Raw genomic sequence first — 24,639 nt, 5'->3', positions numbered from 1 at the left:
GTTGTATTATGTAGTTGGGATATAACCATTGAACTAGTATAACAAAATATATAATATACACGTATCGTTGATTGATAAATCGAAATTTAAATATTTTTATTTTGACGAAAATTTGTTAACATAATAATTATTATCATGTATAAATAATAAATATATAAATTAAATATCACAATCTACGTACTATATTATACATTAAAAAATAGAAAAATCTTAAGTATATTTTCTTTTCAGTTGTCACCTAGGAACTACCATGTTTATTTAATAAATTAATCTTTGATAAACACAATAAATAAATACTTCAGGACTCAGGTTAAGTAAATGTTAGTGTGCATTTGAATTTATGGATACTATTAAAAAGTATTTTACTCAGTCTATTATAGACAATGGAAATAAATCAATGGATGGAAATGATGAATCAAGTTTTAATACAATTTGTAACAATACTCAAAATAAAGAGGTATGTTTTATAGTAATAATAAAAGAAAGGGTCATAAATTTAAATTATTAAAAGTTAAAATAATAATTGTTTATTATCTAGAATGAGATGATCATTTCAACTTGTTCTGACATGACAAGTATTCAACATACAAACAAGCATCTTTTACATAAAATAAAAGTAAGTTAAAGTAGTTGGAATTATCTTATGCATAATTTTTTATAAATATTTAAATAGAGTTTAGAAGAAGAAAATGACCGTTTGTTATCTATAATTGAAAACAAAAATATTATAAAGAATGTAAAATGTAATTGTAATGTTGTTAAGAACATACCAGACTTTAATACCAGACAAATAATAAAATCATCAGCATGTGATGTTTATACAAGTATATTATGTTATCGAATATTATAATATACTAGTATTTATTAATATTGTTAATTAACATTCTAGAAAACAAAGATTTTTCTGAACTAAAAAAATTGAATGATAAATGCAATTCATTGAATAAAAAGAATTGCAATTACCGAAATCAAATAATGCAATTAAAAAACGAGTTGCAAATAGCTCAAAATGTAAGAATGATTTTTAATGGGAATTGAATTATAAATAGACTAAAACAGTATTGATGATTTATAATATAGGCTTTATCTAATGAAATTGGAGATCCAGCAGTGATGAAAACAGTTTTAATGGGCACAGGATCTTCAAATTATATAGGACGTGCTCAAAAAATATTGGTCTTGCAGCAGAAAGTAAACGAGCTGCAAGCGAAACAAAGTGATTCAAAAACCAAAGAACTGCATGATTTAACTGGTATTATTATTATAGTTTTGATATAATATATACCTACTTATAAAATGCTCTTTATGGGAAATATTTTTGTTATGTTATGCTCAGAACTTGAATCTTGATGATTTGTATTTTTTAGAAATTTTCAACTATAATACATTATTTTTTTGTGTAATAAGAATATTTAATAAACTTAAGTTCAGTAAATAAGTTAAACTATACCAAATTTCTCTTTTTTTGACATATTATGTAGGTATGACAATTCTTTTATAAACACCCATTATTAATAGAAATTTTCTAAATCTATTGTTTTGAAAATACTTTTTTTACATAATTTCCAATTAAAATAAAACAATATTTTTTATCGTTATAATTTTTATTTTTAACTTTTTTGAATGAAAATATACATTTTTTATTTCATATTCCATTTTTTGACATTCCATATCCACAAATAGAGAATTCTGCTGTAAGTTGACATAATTATTTGAATTCTAAGTTAAGTTCCATTAATCCAACTGTTTTAAAATTAAACAATTTACTATAGGATTTAAGCCACCTAAGAAAAAAAAATTACAGATAAAATAAAAACAATTGCACAAAACTCCCAAAAAAATTCAATTAAGACTTTTTTTAGTACCAATTTAAAATGTTTATTTATATTATGACATTATTTATAACTATAATAATTAATAAGATTCATAACTTTTAATTTTTAATATAACAGTGTTATTATTATTATACCAAAATTTCTGCAATGTTTTTGTTGCAATAAATTGACATGGATCAATGGATCCAAATATTTAAGTTTAGGTTAGCAAGTGGTATGGTACAGGGGGATACCCCGCAAAATGAGAATTAGTTACTCTGGTTACCCAGTGGGGGATATAAATTGGAAAACATAATTTCCTCGACGGTGAGGGGGGTACACTTACCAACGTTATTAAACTTACTAGTAAAAAAAACACCAAGGGGGGGGATCTATCTCCCATATCCCCCCCGTAAATACGCCACTGTGCTTACCTAAACTTTAATTACTTATAACTTTAGTCAGAATTTTAGTTTTTATTTATTAAAATTGAAGTACTCCAAAAAACATTCTGCTTTAGAATATGAAATAAAAATTGTAAATGTTGTGAAAAATATTCTAATAACAAATGTTAACTATTCGCCGTCATCGCATAAATAAATTATAAAACAACAACCTTTTGGTCTTTAACAATACGTTTATTACCAGGGCTCGGAAGTTATAGCACTAAAAAAAATGATTTTTAGCGCCAAAATATGCACATAAAAACATTAATATAAGCGCTATAAATAGCACTAAAAATTGAAAAATATGCAAAATAAAATTTTTTATTTAAAATTTTTTTAAATTATACAAGTTTTTTTTTATAAAATATGATATAGTAAATATTTGAGAAGTAGGCACTTTTCCGGCTCTGGAACATTTTCTGTTAACATAAACATATAAAACAATTTATTAATAAATGAATAATATAGTGTATTAATTTTATTTACCTTAAAAATTGCACTGAATAATAAGATGTTTTCTTATATTTTCAAATTTGAATGATCTACGATTATTTGATAGTAGAGTTTTGTATGCCGAGAATGACCGCTCTACATCAACAGACGTCACTGGTATGCGTATTTAAAAAATGTTAAGTCGTTATAATTTAAGTCTTCAGGAAGACCATCTAAATTGACTTCTAACTTCTTCTGCGACTCTATGTAGTCCATTCACAACACATGTTACATGAATCATTTTTGAGTAAAGGCTTTTTAGTACTTCTCCCTAACTCCTAATTAGCAAAATATCTCCTATAATATGAATTTATGTGAAAATATACCCAAAAATAGCACTAAAAACCGTAAATATGCAAAAAATAGCAAAATAAAATTTCGTGTATGACATCAGAGAAGTGTGAAACATATTTGTATCTTACTTTGGATGTTCTAGGACGAACCAATAAAAATATGCATTTGCTAGAACTTCCGAGCCCTGTTTATTACAAAGACTAACAAACACATTAAGAAAATATAACATAAGGAAAACGCGTAGCCGAAGTTACACACTCTACGCCACGACACTACTGCTGGCTGCTGCCACCGAGAGAACGCTACTCTCTAGCTCCACTCGGCCCCTTCCACGTCTCAGGGGACGGTCCCGCGTAGGCAAGACCGACCCGTTATCTAGGGGAGTTTACAAGCGACCGTCCTGGCGCTCTGTCGTCCCCGACAGATGTCGTCACTCCTACTCATACATTTTATCTTAAAAATTTCCTTATAAATTATACAGTATATAAAAAAAAATACTGTCTGAAATTTTAACAAAACAACAGTAGTAATAAACAATCAACCCTTAGACATGTTACAACAAAATATATATATGAAAGAAAATTAAATCAACAGTAGTAATAATTGACTCTTAGACATATTACAACAAAATACATATATAAAATCAAATCAAATCAACAGTAGTAATAAACAATCAACCCTTGGAAGCAAAAGTCAGCCTTACCAAGTATAATCCCTCATCCAGGCCGGCTTACGCACCACACGCCGAGAACGCCTATCGTCAGGAATAAGGGTGCCGGGTGTGTCTGGCATTTGGGAATCAGGTTGGTCTTCAATGATGGGTACCCCAGTTTCTAGATCTCCTAATTCTCTTTCCTCTTCGCCATCAGACAGCAATTCTGTTTCGGCTTGCCTTGATCTCCTTCCACTTCATCATCGGCTGGCAACTTCCATGACTTCAGTTGGGAGACGTGAGCAGTCGTTGCGAACCGACTGCCTTTCGTTGTGTTCAGCTCAGTCACCCTGTAGACATCAGAAGACAGCACTTCAGTCACCACCAATGGCCCTCGGTACTTGTCTTGCATCTTAGTTGACTCTCCTGTACAGTTAGGCGCCCTCCTCATTACAACTACTTCCCCTACAGTGTAGTGTATATTGTTATGACGGTGTAAGTCGTAAACCGTCTTCCTCCTTGCGTTCTCCAACTCCATATTTTCACGAACTCTGGCTTGAAGTTCTTCGGGCGGTGTCCAATCATCTTTAGTCGCAGAGAGAGCAAGCAGAGCTCCCTGTTCAAACCTGGGACGATACCCGTGGAGCATCTCGAACGGAGTCTTACCCGTCACTTTGGTCTCGCTGTTGTTAAGTAAGCGCTGGACTTCTGGTAACATCTTGGCCCACTCACTGCCAGCCCCTCCCATAGTCATCAGTGTAGCCATCACTACACTATGGGTCCTCTCTACCTGTCCATTGGCTTGAGGATGTCGCGACGACGTCCACACCAACTTGATCCCCTGTACAGTGCAATAGTCTTCAAACGCACCAGATGTATAGCACGTTCCACGGTCGGTGATCAGCCTTCCAGGCAATCCATACTCCTTCACAAACTGCTGCACACACCTTATCAGCTGCTCAGATCTGGTATTAGGCACAGCATACAGTGTTACATATTTGGTCATGTTGTCTACCAAGACTAAAACGTATTTTAGTCCACCAGGAGCTGTTATGAAGGGTCCAACATGATCCATGTGTACCGTTCCAAACGGTCTTTTCCCAATAGGTATGGGATGCAACAGACCAGGGCGTTTACCTCTAGGCACACGGGTTAGCAAGCACTCAAAACATGACCAGATGTGCATCTTCACGTACCTTTTCATGTCGGGAAACCAAAAGTCTTGCAGCAGATTCGCCATCGTGCGATCCACAGCCGGGTGTCCACTCAGATCATGTGCTGTTACCACCAGACTTTTCCTCATTGACTTTGGCATAACAAACAACAGTTTGCCCTTGAACTTTCGGTATAACAGTTGGTCCCTCACTAAATAAGACAAGCCTAATCCTTTGTTGGGGCTCTCCTCGACCATCCTCTTAATGTGTGCCACATCACTGTCAGCTGTTTGGCACATCATCACACGTTCTTCCAGCGTTATCAACACACAAACGGTCTGTCGGTCGGCTAGTGCTGCGTCTAGGGACTCTTCGTCTCCCACCGGGGCTCTAGACAAGGCATCCACATGTGCCATACGCACTCCAGGTCGATACTTCACCTCAAAATCATATTCCTGCAAGGCGTCATACCACCCTGCGACTTGGGCATTGACACTTTTGCTGCTGTTAAGGTAAGTAAGGGCTTGACAATCAGTGTAAACTGTAAACTTTATCCCCAAGAGAAATTGCCTTAGTTTATTGACTGCCCATACTACACACAATAACTCTAACTTGCTGGAGTGGTATTGCGTCTCAGCATCACTGGTCTTTCTACTCGCACAATAAACCAGCTTGAGAGGGTCGCCTTCCACCGACGACTGTAATAGCATTGCCCCAGCGCGCTCGCATCGGTATGGAGCTCTGTACATACGGCCTCTTTTCTAAACATGGTTTGGACCGTGTCACTAGTCAGATTCCGACGTAGCGAGTCAAACGCCACCTGCTGCTCCTCAGTCCACTTGAACAACTGCTCGCCACGCATCAGACGAGTCAACGGTTCCGCTACAACCGCATATTTGTTGACGAACCGCCGGAAGAATCCAGTAAGTCCCAGAAACCTCCGAACTTCGTGAACGTCCTTGGGAACTGGATATTCTTCAATGGCACGCACCTTTTCTGTTCCTGGCCGTATTTTGCCATTTTCAATAACAAACCCAAGAAAGTTGATCTGTTTAGCGCCGAACGAGCACTTTGAGGGCTTCAAAGTCAGCTGCGCCTCGCATATTTTCTCCAATACGGCTCGCAAATTGGTCAGCAACTACGTCCAGTTCTTCCCATCCACCACCATATCATCAAGGTAATTCCGTACGTGGAGCCCTTGGAGGGGACTTAGCACTCGTTGCATAAGTCGGGTAAATTCCGCAACAGCTCCCGACAGTCCAAATGGCATTCTGTTGAACTCACCCGTTGTGTCTGCTGTAATAAAAGCCGTTTTTTTGGAAGCTTCTTTCGTCAAGGGAATTTGCAAATATCCGCTTGCCAAATCAAGTTAAGCAAACAGCCGACTGCTAATGACTCCAACTGCTCCATCATGTCAGGCAATGGGTAGTGTTGTCGAATCGTTTGTTTATTCAGACGACGATAGTCGACGCACAGTCTGTTTTTACCTGTCTGCTTGACTAGAAGCACGGGACTCGCATAGGGCGAAGTCGTCTCACTCACCACACCACATCTTTTCCAGTCCGAGACTATCCTATGAATCTCCTCACGGTCCGCTTGCGTCGTCTTGTACGGTCGACAGACGACTGGCAAACTACCGGGTATCTCCCTTATATCGACACTCATCATCGGAGTACATCCAAGTTCATCGAGGTTCTTGGCAAAACAGCTTCGGTACTCGTTAACGAGGGCTAGGAGGTCGTCTCGTTCCTCTGAAGTGGCTTCTGCGTTGACAAACTCGAAGTCGCTCAATTCCAAAGCCTGCCGGGTCTGTGGGATGTGGTCAACTTCCACGACCTGCAAATAGTTGGCCTCCTTGGCATGACTGGTAACTCCAACTGCCATACTGTCCATACCGACCTCCGCGTTGTAGATGTATAGACGCCCATGAGCCTTATGGTAGGCCACTGACGGGTGGTCCAACCACGACCGTCCGACAATCATATCCGGGGCCTGGACCGCGTCCGGCACCACGAGTAACAAGACCTTCCCTGGGTTTACTCCGTCAAGTACTACATGGGTTTCAACTTCGCCTACGGCACTCACCGACGGAACGGTCGTACTTCCGATCCCGTAAAGTGGACGTGAGGACGGCTTCACACGTAAGTCACACCGTATCGCGACACTCGCCTTAATGAGCGAATGGTGACTACCCGTATCGAGTAACACTTCCACTTCTCTATCGTTTACTAGCCCAACCTTCTTATACGGATGGCTCGACGCCACAGGTCTCACCTCCGCAAAGTTCGTGTGGCCTCTCTCCGGGCAGTTAGGTCGAATATGCCCTTCCACTCCGCAAGCAAAACACACGATTTTTCGACTCGCCTTGTCTGGACAGTCGCGTGACAAATGACTCGTTTTCTTGCACACCCAACAACTGGCGGGGGACACCTCGCAGTTCGACCCACTCGTCTCCACGACAGACTTATCTAACTTTTTCCATTTATTAGGACTCGCCTTCTCTTCCACCCGTTTCCTAGGTAGCTGACGAACAGGTGTAACTCTCGTGTTTTGCGGAACAGCATACTTTGGTGTAATTGCCGAAGCGTGCAAAGACGACATGCGTTCCCAATCGAGCAGATCACCCAGCAACTCTTCTTCGTCTGCGTGCTTCCGCCCGACGGCGTACAGAGCCATTTCTCTGGACCTCAGTCCGCGCAGGACGTAGTCTTTAGACACTCCGAAACTATGTCCGATACCCCGGCACATGCGAAGTTTGGGCTGTATATACGATATGAGCGTTTCGGTAGATCCTTGTTTCCGTGCACGCATCTCATCTTCGCGGTCGGCCGCACACGCTTCACGCACAAATACGAGTCGGAATTTCCTCTCTAGTTCTTTCCAATCAGAAAAATCACGGCCCGTAAACCAGTCTTTGGCCGGACCGGTTAAATGCATACGGACGTACTGCAACACGTATTCGAACGGCCATCGATTTAGAGTCGTCATCCCTCTTATCTCTTCCAACCAATCTTCAGCCTGCAGCGGAGACTCGTCTCCAGTGAATGTAGTCATTGCCCGGCTCAGGTCGGGGACTACCCGGTACTCCGGCCGCATCGTCGGAGTCGCTACAACAACGGGCGCGTCAACTTGCTCGGGTCCATCCGCAACACTGATTAATTTCCGTAGCGTCTCTACTTCAGCTTGTAAAGCCAACGACTCGTCGTTCTTCCGCCTGAGCTGCGCAACGAGATTCACCAATTCAACATACGACGGAGCTTTGATACCCGTCGGTTCCGCGGGCTTATCGTCGTCCATGTTATCAGCCGTACTTATCAAATCGGTTCACTACACAACGCGATTTTTGATAAGCACGCTATCAGACATCACCGCTAACCAGGTATCGTTATCGCGGTATACCGGTCACAAGCATGGAACACGTTCTTCGTCCGCTAGTTGCGATGGAACAAGCTAACCTCAAACCACTCGAAACTGCCGCGTAACTTTAAACGGTAGCCAAAAACACGCGGTCCGTCGGTTATTATTTTCGAATTTCGAAACTACCCGTAACTTTTGACTTCCCGAATTCTGCTTTCGGCAAACTCACGCACGAAAGCGTATTCGGTAACACGTATCGTAACGTATCGCACTAATAACAATGCCGTTTGGCCCCGAAACGCACTACGTTCTTTACGGAACAAATCCCACTTCTGATAATATAATAGTATGTTAACTATTCGCCGTCATCGCATAAATAAATTATAAAACAACAACCTTTTGGTCTTTAACAATACGTTTATTACAAAGACTAACAAACACATTAAGAAAATATAACATAAGGAAAACGCGTAGCCGAAGTTACACACTCTACGCCACGACACTACTGCTGCCACCGAGAGAACGCTACTCTCTAGCTCCACTCGGCCCCTTCCACGTCTCAGGGGACGGTCCCGCGTAGGCAAGACCGACCCGCTATCTAGGGGAGTTTACACAAATTTTAACTAAATAAAAAGATAATTGTCAAATGTCAGCCAATGGCCACCACTGCGGAGGCTTAATTTAATAACAAAAAAAACATAAATAAAAACGTTCATTCAAAAAAATTAAAAACTTAAAAACTAATGATAAAAAATTTTATTTCAACCAGAAATTATACAAAAAGATTAGTAGATTTTAAAATAATTAGTGTTATTTGATAAAAGAATCAGCTAGTATCCAGCAGTTAATTCATTATATTATACTAATATTTTTTAAGTGATATAGAAATAAATCCTTTATAAGTGAGTTTTTGAATTAATAAATAAGTAAAAAATTATTCAAACAAAAATATTTTTAAAAAATAAGAAATACCTAAATAAATCAGTTCTTACCATCAAATGTTTTTAGTTAACACCAAAAAATTGGAAAAAGCACGTAAGGCAATTAATGAGCAGGTATTAAAGGATACTCAATTGAAGGTTACCGAATTGACTACATCAGTGGAAATATGGAAAAGACGTAGTAAAGCATTGGATGTAGAAATCACTGTCTTAAGAATACAAATTCAAAAATTATTATCCAAGTCTGAATCAGACAACCAACTTATTGATCAATTAAAAGTATTGTTAACATATTATAATAAATCTAGTATATATTCATTACTATTAATTGTTCTATATGTTATAGGCAGAGTTAGGTAAAAATAATATGCAACGGCTTAAAACTAAGGACTCTGTAACAAAACTTGAAGAATCAATTGCATTGCTACAGTTGAAATATGATAAAGTTTGTTTAAATATAGATAAAGTACTAATATGATTAAAAAAAAAAACAATTACAGGCGGAAAAAATTATTGAACAGCAATCATTTAATTTGAGGGATAGAGATATGAGAATATCTCATTTAGAATCAAAAATACTAAAGAATAATGATACAACTAAGTAATAATTATAGTAAAGACATATATGATAATATATTAAGTACTAAATACTAAATTACAATTTTACAGAGATCATAAAGATATCAGTTCAATAGACTTTATGGAGCCTAAAGAAATTTTTGTTAAGGTAAAATTTAATACCAAATGAATAATATAATTTTGAGATTATAATATAGTTTTATTAAATAGAAATTAAATGGATTCGAAAACAAACAACTACTGAATCTATTATGCATAGCTCATAATAAAATTTGTGAACACGTTCTAGATGCTGTTGATTTTAAAGTAAGTATATCAGAATTAAAAATTTTATTATATTAACAGAATAATTTATTTAACAGAATAAATATTTAACGGAAAACCTAAAATTCCAAAAATTTAAATCAAAGATGGGTTACTTGAGTTCATCAACATTATTTAACAAAAGATCAAAATCTAAATATCACTTTAAAAATGAATTAAATGCGAATGAGAAATTATTAGAATTACAGAATAAGTAACACTTTATAGATAATAATAATAACCAAGATTATAATGAATACTATTTTAAAACATTCAGACTAGAACTGGTAGAAGAGGAGCGTGCTGCTTTTAAAGATAGATTGGACACTCTCATAATGTTGAATAAAGAAAATGTACATACATTTACCCGATCATTAAACAATATGAAACAGCAGTTAATACATTAAATGGAATACTAAATTGAATATATTTACACAATGAACCCGGTGTAGTACTCACTAACCTGTATTCGCTGGGCGATAAATACAAAAACGGATATTCGACTGGTATGTGATTCAACGAAGTTGTTCCACGTGCAATCCTTTTACTGTAGTAGATAAGTCCAACATTTTCCAAGCCAATCCGTATGATATAAATGAATGACATTTTTTGAATACCATAGTATAGGCTGTTGTAATGTGATTGGGTCTAGGTAATACAGCATTTTCAGGACTGGGATTTCCCGTATCGCTGTCAGAAGCAGTGGCGCTAGCAGTACCAGGTAAAACCATATTGGATTTCTTGCTAAAGGAAGCACCCGCTGGGGAATCAGCAGCCCTCTTGGACGACGATGTAGGAGTTTCCATATTATTACCGCTAGTTGAAAAATTATTATCGAAGTTATCGACGTGCTGGTGATCAGTACGCAATTGTCCGTTTGAGTCAGTGTTATTTGTTGATTTTGCTGGGGTATCAGGTGGTTCTTCATTACCCTTGGACTCTGCTCCTTGTGCGGCGTTGTCCTTTTGTTCTACGAAAAAATGTGTTAGATTATATTGGATAAATGTATAATGGAGTATAACGCATGCTTACCCGGTTCTACACGACCGCACTGTGGATATATTGCACTATTATTGCCGGTTATGGCTTCGTGTGTACGTTCTGCAATGTTTTTGAGTCCGAGGCCAACAATGGTGGCAAAGTTACCATAGTATTTATCGGTAGTGTTCATTGCTGCCAATATTGATTTTTTATCCGCCTCCCATACCTGATCTTTTGTCGGGTTGGTCATATTGTTATAATCGACATCGTGTTGGAACGTGACTTTATCCATTTCTGTCCTAGGCAACGAACATCCGATAAACTTATTGTTCGCGTCATATAACTTATTACCCGGTCCTGTATATTAACTTCCAAACCACGTGATACCACCATTATCACATGCTGCCTCTTGATTATGAATTTATATGATAATAATTTTTCAACTAGCGGTAATAATATGGAAACTCCTACATCGTCGTCCAAGAGGGCTGCTGATTCCCCAGCGGGTGCTTCCTTTAGCAAGAAATCCAATATGGTTTTACCTGGTACTGCTAGCGCCACTGCTTCTGACAGCGATACGGGAAATCCCAGTCCTGAAAATGCTGTATTACCTAGACCCAATCACATTACAACAGCCTATACTATGGTATTCAAAAAATGTCATTCATTTATATCATACGGATTGGCTTGAAAAATGTTGGACTTATCTACTACAGTAAAAGGATTGCACGTGGTAACAACTTCGTTGAATCACATACCGTCGAATATCCGTTTTTGTATTTATCGCCCAGCGAATACAGGTTAGTGAGTACTACACCGGGTTCATTGTGTAGAGATGTGTTGTTCGCGAACGAACGGATCGCATTGAACGGGTCAAAGTAGTGAACGAGACCGATCCGGATCGCCGAATGACCTTTATTCGGGTTGCCAAATATCGTTCGTTTTTTTTTACATCTGAATACCTAGGTACACTGTATGTCTTGAATGTGATAACAATCGAATCGATCGTGATAATATAGAATAAATATTACACAATATTAGTAGTTATGCATTAATTTTAGAGTATGCAATAGTCAATACATATAATTAATAAAAAGTCAATAATACAATACATTTTTACACAATGATTACACAATATTAGTAAGTTATGCATTATATTTAGAGTATGCAAAAGTCAATAGATATAAGTAATAAAAAGTCAATAATACAATACAGTTTTACATATTATGATTAAGGAATAATATTTGCGAAATTTTAGATTTAGAAAGTTCAAACCAAAAATGATAAGATCACGGATATAGATAATGACATAGATAATGTTATGCCGTATCCATATGTTTAATATCTATGGTTCCTATGCACCCCCACCCTAGACTTGCCACTGCTGAAAAAACGAACGAATACTATTGAACGAATCACACGAACGGGTCTTTTGGAAGATCCGATCCGAATGAACCGGATCGTTTAATTGACCCGTTTTGCACATCTCTGTCATTGTGTAAACACGTAAAAGTAAATGTTGTAATGCGTAATCCACGAACGGCCTTCGAGACCAATGCAACTACGTCTAGTTTGGCTACACTGAATCAAAATAAATTTGCCGTTGTCGCACATAATTTAACGAACATTACTCGTGGTGTGAATTACAAATACGGTTTTGGAACTACCAATGCGATGAATCCAACATCGTGTTCCGATGACAATGCTAAATATCAAGAAGAAACTATACAAGCAATGTACGGTTGTAAGTACGACGGAAAACCAATTTTTACCGGTGAATTCGACGGTATACCAAATTCTTTTTTTCACTTACCGTTTCATAACAACCATTATTACACTATGGTCGCAGACAAAGGACACAGCACAAAACTGGGTTGGCCATTATTGAATGAACTCATCACAAAAATTGATGCTAGTTTCACAACCGGTAAAACTATTGCCGAGTATTCTTACAGCCCTAAATTGGGATTGTTGGGAAAACCGATAGAAGGAGTTTTTAACGGGATATCGGGTAAATCACTTACGGGAAATGACATTGTTATTATGGTGAATAAAAAAAACCGAAGAGCTGGATTCACACAGATACAAATCAATAAAAATACGGAAAAAGTGAACGATACGGAAACCGAAGAACTTCGAGATGATTCGTACACAAAATTATTTAACAGCAAACGCTATTTTAAGCCTTTGGAATGCGGTCAATACATATGGCGTCACGGTGATGACAGCGCTGTAGAAAAACAACCATCGTTGCACGTAGGCGTGTATCCCGTACACAAATTGACTACTACTAGTCAAGCGATAAAACCTAGCAGTTTCACTGACATTGAAGTCGTATTTGAGGCAGAGATGTACAAAACGGGTCAATTAAACGATCCGGTTCATTCGGATCGGATCTTCCAAAAGACCCGTTCGTGTGATTCGTTCAATAGTATTCGTTCGTTTTTTCAGCAGTGGCAAGTCTAGGGTGGGGGTGCATAGGAACCATAGATATTAAACATATGGATACGGCATAACATTATCTATGTCATTATCTATATCCGTGATCTTATCATTTTTGGTTTGAACTTTCTAAATCTAAAATTTCGCAAATATTATTCCTTAATCATAATATGTAAAACTGTATTGTATTATTGACTTTTTATTACTTATATCTATTGACTTTTGCATACTCTAAATATAATGCATAACTAATATTGTGTAATCATTGTGTAAAAATGTATTGTATTATTGACTTTTTATTAATTATATGTATTGACTATTGCATACTCTAAAATTAATGCATAACTACTAATATTGTGTAATATTTATTCTTTATTATCACGATCGATTCGATTGTTATCACATTCAAGACATACAGTGTAGGTATTCAGATGTAAAAAAAAACGAACGATATTTGGCGACCCGAATAAAGTCATTCGGCGATCCGGATCGGTCTCGTTCACTACTTTGACCCATTCAATGCGATCCGTTCGTTCGCGAACAACACATCTCTAATTTGAGGTCAACACTGAAATGGTTGTTGAATTCGGGGCACCGTTTCAATTCACGCACTTCGACAAGATTCATATTCCATTCGAAGACGGTGTCATGCATCACAATTTGTCTACTACGCAGGGGCAGTACTTTTTCCGCGACGATTTGTCAACGATGTATAATCAATTTGTAACAATAGAATAAGATAATAAATAATAACACATGGTTCAATAATATGTAATATTGTATTTATTTAATAAATGATAAAAAAATAACGGTGACAGTTTTTTATTATACATTTTTAGAAAAGGTGCGCTTATCCACGTGTACACTGATAAACGGTCTTTGAATGACGGGTCATTGATTATTGACAAATAGTGATTGGTCAATAATATTATCGGGGGGCCTTGTAGGGGGACATCGTTTTTATATTTAACATGCACTCTGGTGGTATCCCCTCCTAATAGCTCCTTCATTTTTTCCAAATGATACACCTCGTAATTGGGTTCGTTCCATATGACGAGACGTTTGCCTTCGCCATCGGAAAAACTAAAATTATTCGTTTTGTTGGCAGTTCCGAACATACCGTAATTCAAAAAAAAGGCGGCTACGGCGTCGAAAAAAAAATTTTTGCCCGCTCTTGGAGGAGAATGTATTAGCATGCTATTTCTTTTTGGAATTTTTTTATCCAATATATTGACTAGAGTTTGCAAAAATCGACAAACAAGACCGTCGTTATTTTCAAATTGATACATCAATAATTCGGAAGCTATTGAAACGGATTTTTCGATATCATAATAAACTGTTCCAGGCCTCTAGCATATACGTTGAAATACGGTTTTACATTGGGTTTATTATAGTATTCTACAAATTCGTTGATACTCCAGTCCCGTATAATAGCGCACCAATTCCTAAGAGCTACTTTACACTTTTTATCCTCTTCCAATATACTATTTAATTTACTATTCAAACAAATTCTTTGATATTCGTGAACACGTCGGGTGGGCAACAAGGATAGTGGTACAACAAATTTTTCAGCGACGTTGGGTACACGCATACTGGTTTGACACTGGAACCTCCCTCATCGTGTCCGAAGTCTTCATCAAAGGAAGAGTGGTTCGCATTGCCGTCTTGATATTCTGCAAATGCACCGAGCTCTCTGGGAACGTCGTTCGGCATTTCATTGACGCATACTTCCACATTTCCTTCATGTCCCTGAGTCCTTCGAGATCTGACTTCCTAAATTTACGAAAAGTCAATATTATCCATATAATTAGGATCGTACATGTGGTCGAATATATCATCATAAGTGGCTTGATTTAAAAACGGATAGGATAATTTTACCAAATTTCTATTCGATGTGTATTTTCCCTAAAGTGTTGATACAAACAAAATTGACATTTTTCCGGAGCAATCATTTTTCTAGTGCCATTGTATATTTTTAATTTTTCAGACATATTATAAATGAGTTGGTTTAAATGAATACTGAATGGTTTAGGTTCAAATGGTTCATAATAGTTTTTATGATTCCTAAACAATTTAGTTTTATTTTCGTAATTGCGTACACTGGGTAAATGTCTGTTGTACAAAATGTCAACTTCTGTAGTTTGAAATTTATATTTTTTATAGTGAACGACGTTAAATTGATACGATGGCCCGTATTTTTTTCTCATGCTTGATATGAACACTTCTTTTAGATACGATTTACGAACATATTGCAAATAATTTTGTACTACATACTTGTATAAAATTGCGTCCATCACGTAATCCTCCATAGGAACCGACGCCGTCAATTTGTTGGGGTTCCCGGCTGTCTGTAGAAAAATATCGCACGATGCTTTCCCAGTCCGACGACGTGAGGCGTATCGCCCAAACGCGTCTTCGAAGGCGTCGTCGTCCATGTTGGCGATAGAGGACGGATCGTTGCAACCATAAACACCGACAAGCCGAGTTTGACTGTCGGCAGACGTGGACGCAATGGACATGGTCGCCATGGGCTGTGACGATGACTGGGAGCTTTGATGGGTATTGTCGCAACATATTTTGTAACTCTTTAGTAACTTCATAAACTCCGTTAGGTCCACGGGGGACAATAACGTCGCTGATGTATCGATCATTTCCTCGAAAATCGATGTCACAAATTCTATCGACAATTCTTCTAAGGATGTGCTCATAAATTGGCGAGCCACGAGCAACAAGGCCTTGATTCTGTCTCTCATTGGAGTACCCTCCATATTGCATTCCTCCAGTAGCTCGTCGCGGGCCGGATTCGTAGTCGTCCATTTCTTTCTGTTCATCAGTGTGGAAAAATGTTCCGGGTGCCATATTGATATCAAAACTATCCAAACTGAAATGTGAAATTGCGATCCCACCTTCAGTTTGAAATCCGTCAACAGCTGTGTGACGTGAACCAGATTGTCCACATTCAACTTCTCTATCTCCATAGCAGCCTGAATTTGTAGCAGCGGAATATTGGCAAACGCTGTCGACGTTGTCTTGGCCTTCTTTATCGGTGCCGCAGTTTTTTCCGCCTTCCTCTTCTTGCATGTAGATTCCATAGCCACTTCCGAACATACGGTGTTGTCTCCGTCAAACATACTTACAGTCAGCCTGGGTAGGTCTGTATAGTATGTCGATGTTAGACTGACCGTGCATTGTACATTACGCTCTTTTATATGCGTTTATACTGTTCATTACGGATGCAATTCTTTATTATTAAGTAGAATACTAATAAAAAATGTCGACAAAATGCATAATATATAAATTGGTATCATCATGTCGTATGCAATTTCTAAGAACCATATAGTTTATAGGTTTTTTAATTAAACACACAATATTGCAATTTGTAAGGTTTGGAAATTTTTAACACATGGTCACTTTATTATTATTAAGTATACTTGTAAAAAAGTAAAAATGCATAATATAGGTATTTTTATTACCATATCGTATGCAATTTCTAAGAACCACAGTTTATAGTTTTTTTAATTGAAAATGATAACGGATCCACGTGGAGCAATCACCTTACATGGCCGCCCAATTATGACGTCATCGCGCAAGGAAAAGAACTGGGTGCTTGCTCAAATTATTCTATAATTTCGACGACGACGACGACGACATACGCGGGTCCCCTCCTCTCTGCACCATTACATTTGCCGCATTTACGTACTAAGCCTCGGCCGAATAGCCCCAAAGGGGCGGCCGCTGTACACTGCGGCAAATGTAATGGTGCAGAGAGGAGGAGAAATTTTCAACTATAATACATTATTTTTTTGTGTAATAAGAATATTTAATAAACTTAAGTTCAGTAAATAAGTTAAACTATACCAAATTTCTCTTTTTTTGACATATTATGTAGGTATGACAATTCTTTTATAAACACCCATTATTAATAGAAATTTTCTAAATCTATTGTTTTGAAAATACTTTTTTTACATAATTTCCAATTAAAATAAAACAATATTTTTTATCGTTATAATTTTTATTTTTAACTTTTTTGAATGAAAATATACATTTTTTATTTCATATTCCATTTTTTGACATTCCATATCCACAAATAGAGAATTCTGCTGTAAGTTGACATAATTATTTGAATTCTAAGTTAAGTTCCATTAATCTAACTGTTTTAAAATTAAACAATTTACTATAGGATTTAAGCCACCTAAGAAAAAAAAAATTACAGATAAAATAAAAACAATTGCACAAAACTCCCAAAAAAATTCAATTAAGACTTTTTTTAGTACCAATTTAAAATGTTTATTTATATTATGACATTATTTATAACTATAATAATTAATAAGATTCATAACTTTTAATTTTTAATATAACAGTGTTATTATTATTATACCAAAATTTCTGCAATGTTTTTGTTGCAATAAATTGATATGGATCAATGGATCCAAATATTTAAGTTTAGGTTAGCAAGTGGTATGGTACAGGGGGATACCCCGCAAAATGAGAATTAGTTACCCTGGTTACCCAGTGGGGGATATAAATTGGAAAACATAATTTCCTCGACGGTGAGGGGGGTACACTTACCAACGTTATTAAACTTACTAGTAAAAAAAATACCGAGGGGGGGATCTATCCCCCATATCCCCCCCGTAAATACGCCACTGTGCTTACCTAAACTTTAATTACTTATAACTTTAGTCAGAATTTTAGTTTTTATTTATTAAAATTGAAGTACTCCAAAAAACATTCTGCTTTAGAATATGAAATAAAAATTGTAAATGTTGTGAAAAATATTCTAATAACAAATTTTAACTAAATAAAAAGATAATTGTCAAATGTCAGCCAATGGCCACCACTGCGGAGGCTTAATTTAATAACAAAAAAAACATAAATAGAAACGTTCATTCAAAAGAATTAAAAACTTAAAAACTAATGATAAAAAAATTTATTTCAACCAGAAATTATACAAAAACATTAGTAGATTTTAAAATAATTAGTGTTATTTGATAAAAGAATCAGCTAGTATCCAGCAGTTAATTCATTATATTATACTAATATTTTTTAAGTGATATAGAAATAAATCCTTTATAAGTGAGTTTTTGAATTAATAAATAAGTAATAAAATTATTCAAACAAAAATATTTTTAAAAAATAAGAAATACCTAAATAATACAGTTCTTACCATCAAATGTTTTTAGTTCACCAAAAAATTGGAAAAAGCACGTAAGGCAATTAATGAGCAGGTATTAAAGGATACTCAATTGAAGGTTACTGAATTGACTACATCAGTGGAAATATGGAAAAGACGTAGTAAAGCATTGAATGTAGAAATCACTGTCTTAAGAATAAAAATTCAAAAATTATTATCCAAGTCTGAATCAGACAACCAACTTATTGATCAATTAAAAGTATTGTTAACATATTATAATAAATCTCGTATATATTCATTACTATTAATTGTTCTATATGTTTATAGGCAGAGTTAGGTAATAATAATGTGCAACGGTTTAAAACTAAGGACTCTGTAACAAAACTTGAAAAATCAATTGCATTGCTACAGTTGAAATATGATAAAGTTTGTTTAAATATAGATAAAGTACTAATATGATTAAAAAAAAAAACAATTACAGGCGGAAAAAATTATTGAACAACAAGCATTTGATTTGAGTGATAGAGATATGAGAATATCTCATTTAGAATCCAAAATACTAAAGAATAATGATACAACTAAGTAATAATTATAGTAAAGACATATATGATAATATATTAAGTACTAAATACTAAATTACAATTTTACAGAGATCATAAAGATATGTGTTCTATATCTTAAATCGTGGTTTCCAGTCCTGTTAATCTTAGTCCGTGGGTTTCATGTGTTTGTTTCATGTTTGTTGATAAAATGATAACACATTTTTTTTAACATTTAGTTATTGACTTCTGAGTCCTGACACCTGAGTTTCTGACTTCATAATTTTTATGACATTTACAATTTAAAATTTAATCTAAATTTAAATAATTATTAGGTACATATCTAATTGTTTCAATCAAGTTGATATTTTTGAATCATCATTATGTGAATTTTTGTCAACGTGTTGTTATCGTCTGGAAATTTTTGCGTTAGTTTTAAACTGTCATCAGAAATTCAGAACATGTAATTTTGATAATTTGGTACATTTATCTATAAACACTTAAAAGGTACTTTATAATTATTTAATATTTTATTTAAAACGGTTATAGGATGTGATCAATAAAGCAAAATGTTTAATTAGTCTCAGTCATTGTACACCATTTGTACCTGTCTAAGATTTCAAATTTCAAATTAGCTTTTTCATCATAGTTCAATATGCATTATTCAGTTATTTAATTTTTACTTAACCTATTGATTTAAATGTAAACTTTTATTGCATATGATCTATTTTCTTGAATCAGTTTAAGACAAAAGTTTATTGAAGTATAATATGTATGGTAGGTAACTAATAAGTTAGAATAAAGCAAAATATTTAATTAGTCTCAGTCATTGTACATTTGGATCAGTCTAAGATTTCTAATTTCAAATTAGCTTTTTCATTATACTTCAATAAAATTCATTATTCAATTATTTAATTTTTACTTAGCCTATTGATTTAAATTTAAACTGTTATAGGATATAATCTATTTTCTTCAATTAGTTTTATACAAAAGTTTATTAAAATGTATGGTAACTAATAAGAATAAAGCAAAATGTTAAGTTAGTCCAAATGTCATTGTACCTACATTTGTACCAGTCTAAGATTTCAATTTTCAAATTACCTTTTTCATTATAGTTCAATATGTATTATTCAGTTATTTAATTTTTACTTTGCCTATTGATTTAAATTTAAACTGTTATAGGATATAATCTATTTTCTTCAATTAGTTTTATACAAAAGTTTATTAAAATGTATGGTAACTAATAAGAATAAAGCAAAATGTTAAGTTAGTCCAAATGTCATTGTACCTACATTTGTACCAGTCTAAGATTTCAATTTTCAAATTACCTTTTTCATCATAGTTCAATATGTATTATTCAGTTATTTAATTTTTACTTTGCCTATTGATTTAAATTTAATCTGTTATTGCATATAATATATTTTCTTCATTGAGTTTAAGAGAAGTTTATTGAAATATAATATGTATGGTAACTACAAACTAATAAGTTAGAATAAAGCAAAGTGTTAAATTAATCTTAGTTATTGTATATTTGTACCTGTCTAAGATTTCAAACTTCAATTTAACTTTTTCATCATAGTTTAATATGTTTTATTCAGTTATTTAATTTTTACTTAGCCTATTGATTTAAATTTAAACTTATTGCATATGATCTATTTTCTTCATTGAGTTTAAGATAAAAGTTTATTAAAATGTATGGTAATTAATTAGAATAAAGCAAAATATTTAGTTGGTCCAAATGTCATTGTACATTTGTACCTGTCTAAGACTTCAAAATAAATGTAACATAAGTTTTTTTATTACCTAAATTATATTTTTTTATTGATATTTTAAAGTTTGATAATTGATTTTTATTTTCAGCAAATTTCAGCACCTAAATATTGAAATTTGCTATTATATTTGACATTATTTTACCTTATTCCTGATTCACGGGCAATCGCTCCATAGAATTCAACAATTTATTTAATAAATATTTTCATTTATGATTTTTTGTTAGTTTGTGTCAATAAAATTATAAAATGTATAACTTTTAAAAGTCTATATTTTATAAAATCATTCATACAAAAGCTAACACTTTGATCTTATGAATGTCTCATTTTTTTCTACTAATTTGTTTAAACACTGTTCGCATAATGTAATGTTGCATTAATATTTGGCTTGGTGTGGTCGGTGCTTCCGATTTATCACGCAATGTGATTCAGAGTAAGCTCCGGCCGCTTCTACTAGTTCCCGGATGGGTGACCACCCGGGAATTGTAGTGGTAAAAAACCTTGCCACACATACATGAGTCCAACCACAACCGTACCGTCCTCCACAGTAAAAACAAACCTATAATTACAGCTTATGGCCATAGTTGTCGTGCTTTAAAGATCAAAAAAAAAAAAAAATAGTTGTTCAATTGAATTTATTTTTAACCTCTAGCACGAACCAAAAATCTGTAAGTTAAAATGATCAATCATGTATAATATGAGGACGGAGTGATACTTAATTCTGCCAAATAGGCGTTGGAACTAGGCCTTTGTGCCTACTCCCGGACATACAATTAAAAAAAAATGTTTAATATACATTTATACCTAAGTAATAACTAATATTATTACTTGTTGCAAATAAATTTAAGTATTGCGAGTGTTATAAACAATTAGTACATACCTATATCTATCTAAATTTTAAAAGACTTGTAGTTATATTTTATAATGTTGTTCATACAGAAGCAACTTTTTTTAAACTAATTTGAGCATATGAATAATTAAATATAATTTTAAATAATATATTTAAACATTAGTCACATTTAATACTATAATAAATATAGCAAAAAATAATTTAGTTTACCATACATATCTTTATAGGTCACTTATTTTATACTTCAATGTACTAAATAACAACAATAATTTGTCTTAATATCAAAATTATAGATACATATTTCAAATATCTTCATATTAGTGGAAATTAAATTACAAGTTTTAAAATTGATAGTCTTTGAAAAATAAATAATTTAGGTACTTTTAATTTTAGTTTACCATACATAATATTTTGATGACTCGCTTATTTTAATGCACCTACTAAAATTTACTAAATGATAATAATTTGTCATTATGCGTATTAGTTATTATTGATTCTTAAATATCAAAATTATACAAATTTCAAATATCTTCACATTTATGACAATTAACTTATAAAAATGGATAGTCTTTCTAAAACAATGAATTTGCTTTTAAATTTAGTTAACCATACATAATATCTTGATAGTTCACTTATTTTAATATACTCAGAGATATTTTTTACTGATGCAATTGGACATATTTAAAATACTTACTAATAATGTTTGATGTCATGATTAGGACTTTGATGTTGTTATAATAAAATTAAAATCTTTAACTATAATATTTATAATAATATAAAACTTTACATTTTGTATGTATGTATGCAACTGCATATGTATTTTGCATATTTTATGTACTTTACTTATTGAAAGATGATCTATGTATAAACCTATCGGTTTTTTTTTTATCCGATGACATAGATATTGAAGTAATAAGTATAATCATGAACTACTACATATGTAGTAGTTCGTGAGTATAATTATTAAAAAAAAAAAAAAATAATAATACAAAATAAATAATAAATAAATTTTTAAATAAATTCAGTCGAAATTGTATTGTTTTAGTGTACATATTATGTATGTATTTAATCATTTTATTATTTGTCTGTTTTTAAAGCTTTTAAGTTCCTTAGTCTAGCCATAACCGTCTTTAATATTTTAATTAATTTAACAACATCTAAGCCCTAGTTATTATAATTTAATATTGGATTGATCATATCTTAATGTTATGAAAAGGTAATGTTCTTTCAAAATCTATTTGATTTTTATGCATAATTTAGCATTACGCTGAACGCGAAGTTTTAATCATACACGGTTTTGAAACCGATGTTGTCGTTTTGTAGTGTTTAGAAATGTTATATCAAATATTAACTTGATTCAGACAAACTTTGAAAGTAGTTATGTTATTATTCATTATTTAAATTAAAAAATATATTTGTATACATAATTGTATGTTGTATAATATAATTTATACAATAATTTTGTATAATTACCTATTTATCTACTGTATGATCTTTTTTTATAACTTTATTTTATATGAATAATAAATGAATAAGTATTATGTAAAATTATTGAAAAGATAAAAACCGTTTCAATGATAGCATTATAAATAGTACAATTATGTAATATACATAATATTATAGTATTATTCTTTTTTTTTTAATTATTATCAATTTTACCCATGTAATATAAAACTAAATTAAGATACTAAACACACGTTTTATACTATAATAAATTAATAGTTACAACCTTAATTACCTGTACACTATCTGTACAGATTATAAAGGTTGTACAACAATGCATCGTCGTATGACAGAAGCACAAAAATATATTATTATTTTTATTAATGACATTTAACAAATTTAATTCAAAACTTAAATGTAAATAACTTTTTAAATTATTGATGCATAATGACGAGTGAAACATCAAAATTTATTAAAAAATAAACCCTACATGAATCATATTTCAAAAATATAGGTTCTCATTTGAATTTTAAAAGTTACCCCTCAAACCTCCCCGTTCCAATTAAAAAAAAAAAAAATTAACATCAAAATAATTTTGTTTATGTGATTTAAAAAGGTTTTCACATAGGTCAATTTTTTCTAATTTAAGGACGTCATGCTGAAATCTGCTGTCACATGAAATTTGGAACACCCTGTATATATATATTTCTACACGATTGATGATATTTTATGATACACGTGAAAACGTTATAATTGAACCGTTACATAACGTTCAGATATTAAATACTATATAGGTATATATATTACTGGTGCACGGTTTCGGAGAATCTGATATAAAACTAAAATCTCGGTTGCCGTCCACGGAAAAAGCACAAAAATACAAAAGTTCTAAAATCAATTGAACGGAAAAACAAACTTCAACAAAACAGTCGAAAAACGAGTTATAAAACGATTACACACTGTGTCACTGTGGTACACTGTCCATATAACGCGTGTTGACAAAAAGAATAAAATAACCACTTGTAAATGACGGTGCAGCTTGTGTTCTAAATAACTACGCTATACTTTATTATAATGTATAGAATTATAACGCGATGCATATCGTTTACGACACTTTATCTGTTATTGTTATGTATGGTTTATTATGTATAGAGTCGTGGCACTTGAACTCAATTTAAAAGGTTTAATTAGGCGTGGGTATAAAAAATAAAAATTCACTCAACGCGCTATATTTTATTTAAATTATTACCTCAAATGACCGTCCTTATGATTTTTATCATTTATATTTTATACTACACGGTGCCGCGGTTTATCACATCAAATAGTGTAAGACATACTTACACTTATGATCTAACCTACTTTATTCCGTAGTAATTATTTATTCTCGAATTTTACTATTTATCTATGGTTTTATTGCAAACACACGTTGTTTACCGCTCTATTTAGAAA

At 33.6% G+C, this 24,639-nt stretch overlaps 2 protein-coding genes and 1 pseudogene across 4 annotated transcripts; 1 reads left to right on the top strand and 2 right to left on the bottom strand.

The window, feature by feature from the left end:
* The first annotated feature begins 239 nt into the window (after window positions 1-239).
* On the top strand, window positions 240-24,306 carry LOC126550213 (uncharacterized). Of its 3 annotated transcripts, XM_050201307.1 has the most exons (13): window positions 240-457; window positions 539-616; window positions 674-824; window positions 890-1,011; window positions 1,081-1,252; window positions 9,218-9,429; window positions 9,497-9,595; window positions 9,651-9,751; window positions 9,820-9,877; window positions 9,940-10,035; window positions 10,092-10,246; window positions 10,310-10,426; window positions 23,840-24,306. In XM_050201307.1, the coding sequence occupies exons 1-13, from the start codon at window positions 341-343 to the stop codon at window positions 23,850-23,852; spliced, it is 1,491 nt and encodes a 496-aa protein (XP_050057264.1). In that variant the 5' UTR covers window positions 240-340; the 3' UTR covers window positions 23,853-24,306. The 3 variants fall into 3 exon arrangements, with proteins under 3 accessions (XP_050057264.1, XP_050057263.1, XP_050057265.1); XM_050201306.1 differs by lacking the exon at window positions 23,840-24,306 and having other exon boundaries at window positions 10,310-10,439; XM_050201308.1 differs by lacking the exons at window positions 674-824; window positions 890-1,011; window positions 23,840-24,306 and having other exon boundaries at window positions 10,310-10,439.
* Window positions 10,547-11,523, bottom strand: LOC126550215 (uncharacterized). Its single transcript, XM_050201309.1, has 2 exons — window positions 11,065-11,523; window positions 10,547-11,002 (listed from the first exon to the last, which is right to left on the bottom strand). The coding sequence occupies exons 1-2, from the start codon at window positions 11,303-11,305 to the stop codon at window positions 10,548-10,550; spliced, it is 696 nt and encodes a 231-aa protein (XP_050057266.1). The 5' UTR covers window positions 11,306-11,523; the 3' UTR covers window position 10,547.
* LOC126550214 (uncharacterized) lies at window positions 14,040-16,538 on the bottom strand (annotated as a pseudogene).
* Window positions 24,307-24,639: the final 333 nt, after the last annotated feature.

Source organism: Aphis gossypii, chromosome 2, assembly GCF_020184175.1.
Source record: "Aphis gossypii isolate Hap1 chromosome 2, ASM2018417v2, whole genome shotgun sequence".
NCBI lineage: Eukaryota > Metazoa > Arthropoda > Insecta > Hemiptera > Aphididae > Aphis > Aphis gossypii.
The sequence above is the reverse complement of the archived record's forward strand: the minus strand, read 5'-3'. Positions and strand labels throughout refer to the sequence as shown.